General features: G+C 40.3%; 1 protein-coding gene across 1 annotated transcript in view; it reads left to right on the top strand.

Annotated features, from left to right (window-relative positions):
• Positions 1-1,585: 1,585 nt before the first annotated feature.
• The window catches only part of dact2 (dishevelled-binding antagonist of beta-catenin 2), a 9,929-nt gene continuing 4,183 nt past the window's right edge, over positions 1,586-7,331 (top strand). The window contains exons 1-4 of the mRNA XM_013999854.1: positions 1,586-1,641; positions 2,964-3,429; positions 6,632-6,764; positions 6,837-7,115. Coding sequence (XP_013855308.1) covers positions 3,154-3,429; positions 6,632-6,764; positions 6,837-7,115 — 688 coding nt within the window. The 5' untranslated portion in view covers positions 1,586-1,641; positions 2,964-3,153. The remainder of the gene's footprint in view (positions 1,642-2,963; positions 3,430-6,631; positions 6,765-6,836; positions 7,116-7,331) is intronic.

Raw genomic sequence — 7,331 nt, 5'->3', positions numbered from 1 at the left:
TTTTTAAATAACGGGCCTGCATGGGAATCCCCCGACACGTCTGCAGAAGAAGAAAAAAAACTTCAAACCTGCAAAATGTTTCTTTCTCTTCCAGCAGCCATCTGCGCTCATTGTCTGATGTCAGATTTCCATCCTTTTGAAGTCCAACATGTCAGCAACATTTTTATTTTTGTTATTTTGACCACTCCTCGAACCCTCATATGACAGCAGCTCCTGTTTACCTCGCTGACGTTGTGTTTGTGGCTCTGGTCAGGATCCACCTGGATCCACCTGAGCAACACTCATTTTTAATCTCTGAGGATTACAGGTTGAGACGTTTGGTGGGATTCTTCTGTCTGTACGTTTTGTTTTTATTAACAAAGATTGTCTGAGTTAAAGCTACTAATGTACTTGTTTACCTACGGAAACAGCCGAAGTGTCAGGAAACACGTTAAATTGGATTTAGTGAATGCCTCCTGCTCTTCAGCTAAACTTTTCCAAGAGTTTCTCCTGCAAACCAAAGGTCCAGCGACAGGAAACACATCACCCCATCAGGAGAATATTTGTTTTGTTTTTGAAGACTGTTATTTGTGAAGTTCCCAAATGATCTGCAACTGAATCCATCATCAGTGGTGACCGATGAAAGAACCAAAAGTTTCTTAAAAGTGTTTAAAAGTCAGGTTTCTCTGAGTATTTACGTTTGTCACATTCAGGCATGATGCAAGGGGTTTCTGGAGGATTCAGCTGAGTGCTTTGTTTACACTGAGTGCAGACCTGCATTTCAGAATTTCATACAAATCCATCTTAAAAACCACTGAAGTAAAACATTACAAACTGCACCGTTTGAAATGGATCAGGATAATCTTTTTTGTTTGTTTGAGTTTGGTTTGCTGCTGATGTATAAAGTGTAAAAGAACAAACACAGAGAGGCACAAAGATGAAGTCTGGAGATAAACAAAGAACCAAATGAAGGGTTAAACGTGGAGAAGCCCTCTGCTCCAGCTGATGTCACACCGGAGGAAGTCATTTGAACACGATGGGGGCAGAGGGGCCATCCTGGCCTGACAATGAGGTGCTGTGAGCCAGCATCATCGCAGGGACACGACGCCGTAATGTTCGCACCATCAAAGTGACGAGGACGTCCAATCAGGAGCAGGTAAACAAATTATTCAGCCCTTCATCTAAACATCACATCTGCATGCTTGAAGATCAGCTGCATTCAGGAAGTGTGTTTGTCTGTAAAATGTCTCATATACCAYATTGATCAAATGCAAGCCCGTGGGCCAAATGTGGCCCGCCACAGGACTTTATATGGCCCACATAAAATGCTTCAAAGATGCATTGATGTTCTAAAATCAGCTGATTTGAAGCCCAAAGGACCATAAACTACATCTCCCATCATGCACGCAGATTATTTTACCTCTGAAGTGAGGACCTCCCACCACTAGGTGGCGCTGCGCAGGGTTCAAAAATAGCCAGCGAAATCTGCCGTGTAAAATCTCCAATTCACTATTTTTGCTGTGGCCCAGTTGTAATGGGAAGTGGGAATTTCCCACTTACAAGTCATTCATTTAAACTGGAACACCCCTCGAGTGGGAATTCCCAGTTGGAAAGTGGGAGAGTTCAGAAATCAAGATGGCAGCTACTCACCACAACTCACCAGTGAGTAAAACTCTCTTACTTTTACTTTGTYGTTACTTTTATGTCATTTCGGCTCATTATTGTTAAAAAATTATCCTGGTAAATCGTGTCTCCTGGAAAGAGTGAATTTGATTGTGGTTGGATGAGAAGTATAAATATTTACCATTCTGACACCAACTTGTACACAATCCATCACAGCTGCACACCTTTAGGAAAAAACGTGTTTTTGGAAAGTTCACATCCCAATAAATGTCATTTTGGACAACCTAACCGCTTATTTTTACTCARTTCTTTTACTTTTAATACTTAAGTACAAAAAAATCAGATACTTTAAGACTTTTACTCAAGTAATATTCTTGGAGGAGACTTTAACTGGTACCAAAGTAATTCATGAAAAGATACTTTTACTCAAGTATTAGTTTGAGGTCTTTTACACAACACTGAACTTTGGTGTGGTTGTAGCTGAGAGTCAGTGTAATATAAATGCAAAATGTTGCCTTTAACTGTGTTAAAAATATCTCACGAACCACTGATTTCACTGGATTCAAGATGGCCGCCACAGCTAAGCCACAAAACACAAAAGTTCTGAGCTAAGATAAGATCTTGCAATAATTTATAACTGTTAATAAAAATATCTCTAACTCATAAGATGAGCTGATCTCCATCTCTCCAAGAGGTGCTTGGTGTAAATATGACGTCAGTGATGCAGGTTCTGATCCATGACCAGTGTGACACTGCCCTCTAGTGAACAACCAGCATGGATGTCCTGAAACAGTGATGTCAGTGTTTCCACATCACCTCATCTTCCTGTGAGTCAGGTGCTCTCAGGTGGACTTCGTCTCCGGTGCTTTCAACGCAGATGGAGGCAGGTCCGGTCGGGACTCCCCGGCTGCCATCGGAACAGAACCTCAAAGTAATACTTGAGTAAAAAAGTACAACAGAGTCAAATGGAAAAGGTGTTGTAACTGAATTAGTCTTRCTGCAAAACTCGTTACAGCCACGAGGGGGCGACAGATACAAAGTATTAAACTCTAATGCCTCAAACTGTCTTTTTCTTGTAGTTTGGTTCAGTTTTCAGAACAAATAAATAAGTAAGTAAGTAAGTAAGTAAGTAAGTAAGTAAGTAAGTAAGTAAGTAAGTAAGTAAGTAAGTAAGTAAGTAAGTAAGTAAGTAAGTAAGTAAGTAAGTAAGTAAGTAAGTAAGTAAGTAAGTTAGTTTATTCTTAGATATAAATTGCCTATTTGTATTGTTATGTGCAGAACAAAAGCTAACAAATAATTATTTAAGCATATTTTAATATTAATTTTTAGCCTTATTTATTTAGTAATCTGTTTCTCCACAGTTCTGTCCGGAGGAAAACCAGCAGAATGAGCTGCCTGATTAACACCAGATGTTCCTCTGAGGAGGAGGGGGAGGAGCCTGTTTGGATTGTGGGCGGAGCCAGGTCTCCACTCGGCTCTGTGGTTTGATTCCAGCAGGTAGTCTGGGYTCCACACAGGTCCGGTTCGGGAGCATTGAGTGAGTCTGGAGACATGCTGAGCAGAAGGAGCTCCTCCGCCGGGTCGACGAGCTCCGCGGCCGGGGCAGCAGCGGACCGCGGCGGGGTTGGGGACCGGCTGCAGGCGGCCCTGGCCGGCCTGCAGGAGCTACATCTGCTCAGGGACCGGCAGGGCGACCTGGTGAGCTGGGCTCTGGGGCTGGACCGGGAGGAGCCGGCGTCCTCGGTGCCGTCGGACCCGGGGGTGGTGGTGATGGGGGCCGAGGAGCAGCGGCTGGAGGCGACCCTGACCTCCCTGAAGCAACAGCTGGTGAGTTTTTATTTTTATTTTTATTCTGCAGAGTCAACAATTACTGTGGATTACACAATAWAACTTATACTTTGTGTTAATGTAGTTGTGTATAAAATGTTTTAGTCTTTTATAACTTTTTTATTTTTCTTACAAAAACTGCTCCTTAATTCCTTTAAAAACTTTATCTTTGAAATCTGCTTCAGCTACTTTTAAATGTTACCATTTAGCTACTTTTAGCTGGTATTAAGACACATTAAGTAGCCTCTTTTTTAAACTTTTTCTATTAGCTTTTACATAGTGTTTTGATACTTTTAACTGACATTTTGACACATTTATCAGCATTTCTTTTATTTACTTTTTGTTACCATACTGCTACATTTAGTTAGCTTTTTGTGCCTTTTAGCATTTATCAAGTATTTTATTACTTTTTCTTATTTTTGCTCCTTTTAGCTACTGTTTCAATACTTTTAGCTGTTGTTTTGATACATTTGCTAGCCTTTTGCAAACATGCTGCTAGATTTATTTTAGATTTTATTAGCATTTTTTTCTTTTTAGCCTTCAAGTCTTTTGTTACATTTGCATTGTTTGCTACATTTAGCATTTAGCTAGTGTTTTGATAAATTTAGTTAGCATTTTGATACATTTGCTAGCGTTTGCTACATTTAGCTACCATATTATTATATTTAGTTTAGCCTTTGTGTCCCTTTTTAGCCTTTATCTAGTCTATTTTTTACTTTTACATGTTTTGCTATGGCTAGTTTTAGCTGGTATTTTGCTACATTTAGCTACACTATTTAGTTAGCGTTTCTGCTCTGTTTTAGCCTTCACCTAGCCTCTTGTTACTTTATATTTTTATCTCTGTTTGGCTTTTAGCTAGTGTTTAAACACTTTTAGCTGGCATTTCAACACGTTTGTAAGCCTTTTGCTGCATTTAGCATTTAGCTAGTGTTTTGATACATTTAGTTAGCATTTTGATACATTTGCTAACATTTGCTACATTTAGCTACCATTTTAGTATATTTAGTTTAGCCGTTGTGTTCCTTTTTAGCTTTTATCTAGTCTATTTTTTACTTTTACATGTTTTGCTATGGCTAGTTTTAGCTGGTATTTTCATACTTTTAGCTGGTATTTTGCTACATTTAGCTACACTATTTAGTTAGCATTTCTGCTCTGTTTTAGTCTTCACCTAGCCTTTTGTTACTTTAAATTTTTATCTCTGTTTGGCTTTTATCTAGTGTTTAAACACTTTTAGCTGGCATTTCAACACGTTTGTAAGCCTTTTGCTGCATTTAGCTAGTGTTTTGATACATTTAGTTAGCATTTTGATACATTTAGCTAGTGTTTTGATACATTTAGTTAGCATTTTGATACATTTGCTAGCGTTTGCTACATTTAGCATTTAGCTAGTGTTTTGATACATTTAGTTAGCATTTTGATACGTTTGCTAGCGTTTGCAACATTTAGCTTTGTGTTTTAGCCTTTGTGTTCCTTTTTAGCCTTTGTCTAGTCTTTTTTTACTTTTACATGTTTTGCTATGGCTAGTTTTAGCTGGTATTTTTATACTTTTAGCTGGTATTTTGCTACATTTAGCTACACTATTTAGTTAGCATTTCTGCTCCGTTTTAGCCTTCTCCTTGTTGCTTTAAATTTTTATCTCTGTTTGGCTTTCAGCTAGTGTTTAAACACTTTTAGCTGGCATTTCAACACGTTTGTAAGCCTTTTGCTACATTTAGCTACCTTATTGCTGCTCATTTTAGTTAGCATTTTTTTAATTTGTAACCTTGACCTAGTCTTTTGCTATTTTTAATATAGCTTGCATTTTGTTGCCTTCAGCTTCTAGATAAACTTTTGCTACTTTGAGCTAGCACAATAGTTAGTTTAGCTATCTTTCTGCTACTTTTAGATTTTAGCCAGGGTTTTATTAGCTTTAGTTAATGTTTTGATAGTTTTGCTAGCATTTTACTATCTTTCAAACCTTTAGCTTCCAGATAGCATTTAGTTATTAATAAAGCCTTTTAGCTACTATGATGATAATTGAAGTTTTTGCTAGCTTTCAGCGTGTTTTGCTCCTTTCATCTTTTAGCTAGTGTTCTGTAAACAGGTTCCTCAGCTGTCAGGTTGTTTTTTCACAGGAAAAGCTTTTTTTTTTTTGTAAAAACTTTATTTGAATCGTCCCGTCAGCTGATCCTCACATTCACCCACTTTTCAATAATTACCAGGACCCCCTCCTCCGCTCAGCTGGGGGTAGGAAGCRGTGCCATAAATCCAGGGTTTTTATGTGCACGTGCGCGTGCACCTTTTAGTGCACGAGGGCTTCGGGCCTCAATCATTAACTCCTAAATGCCAGGAAATAAAAACAAACACTGGAACGAGAAGCGGCCCCCCTGACAGCTGGTTCTGTTGGGTTTTCTGTGACCCGGTCCAGAACATCACGAGGAAGACATCGGGTTTAAATAGGAGGATGATGTAATCGTGTCTGTTAGCAAAATATCTTTGACAGGAAGCGTGATGGCCTCCAGAGCTCTTCAGTCCTCGCAGCCAAATAAAATGTCTTTTTTTCCAAACTTTATTCCATAAACACAAAGTTACATGTACAATAAAAAAGAAAATATAATAAAATGAAGGCGGAGGATGAGGTGCACTTCTGCAAAGTTTTTTATTATTGTTTGTTGTATGGCCTTTTTTTTGTTTGTAAATGAAATGAATACATTTTAATTTTTTTTTTCTTTTGATGGAAAAAGGCGCAGGTATTACAAGATTTTTTTTCTTCCTTCTGCTGCTTTTTCATTTAATTTTTCATTTGTATTTTTTTATACTGAATTAGATTTATTTTTAAATGAATAAACTAAACTAAAAGAATGCTGGATTTATTTCTCACCATCTGGAGATGATTTAAAAAATAACCGGCAGCTCTTCATGTCCTGCTCCGGCTGTAAAGCAACATTTTCTCCTCCCAACCCCCATCATGGAGCTGGTTTACACCGAGCCAAGCCCTCCCTGTGGGGGAGAAATTAGTCCCCCCCAGCTTCCTGCTGGGGTTAATCATCAGCCACAGCTGAGCCGCTCTCCTTATCTTGATTTCTGGACAGACGAGCTTTTCTTTTATTAAAGATAACTTTCCTCATCCTAATGAAAATAGTTTTTATAAACATCTAAATGGAGGAATTTGGTGCATTTTGTTCACATGTGCACACAATTATATGGTTTTTCTTTGTTTTAGTCCCGTCTTCAGAAACAAGACATGGGTCTGAAGACTCACCTGCAGCAGCTGGACCAGCAGATCCACGAGCTGAAGCTGGACGTGAAGAAGGCCTCCACGGAGCAGCTGGAGAGCGACAGCAGGCCCAGTTCAGGTGCGTAGGGGKCGGAGCTAACAACGCTGTCTCCGGTGCAGGTAACTCAACCCGCTCTCTTTCTCTCTCCAGGTTTCTACGAGCTCAGCGACGGCGGGTCCTGCTCCCGGTCCAACTCCTGCACCTCTGTCTACAGCGAGTGTCTCTCGTCCTCTCAGACCAGCCTCGTCCCCGTGAGTCCCTCCAGCTGTCACGTCGGCCCCCCGCCGCAGGTCGACGCGTGCCACCGCCGCTCCGCAGACGAGAGCCAGCCGACCCTGCCGCGGGCCACCGGCCTTCACTTGGGCAGCAGCAGGATTCGAGCCAAGGCTGCCGGGGTCGAACACACGCGACCCCGACCCGTATCGACAGGTAGCTAAAACACACAGTGCTGGAAGCTAAAGCTAACAAAGCTAACAGTTCACTTCTTAAAGCTAAAACACACAGTGCTGGAAGCTGAAGCTAACGTTTCACTTCTTAAAGCTAAAACACACAGTGCTAGAAGCTAAAGCTAACGAAGCTAACAGTTCACTTCTTAAAGCTAAAACACACAGTGCTAGAAGCTAAAGCTAACAAAGCTAACAGTTC

The sequence above is a fragment of the Austrofundulus limnaeus genome, unplaced genomic scaffold (assembly GCF_001266775.1).
Source record: "Austrofundulus limnaeus strain Quisiro unplaced genomic scaffold, Austrofundulus_limnaeus-1.0 Scaffold2515, whole genome shotgun sequence".
Classification (NCBI taxonomy): Eukaryota; Metazoa; Chordata; class Actinopteri; order Cyprinodontiformes; family Rivulidae; genus Austrofundulus; species Austrofundulus limnaeus.
The sequence above is the reverse complement of the archived record's forward strand: the minus strand, read 5'-3'. Positions and strand labels throughout refer to the sequence as shown.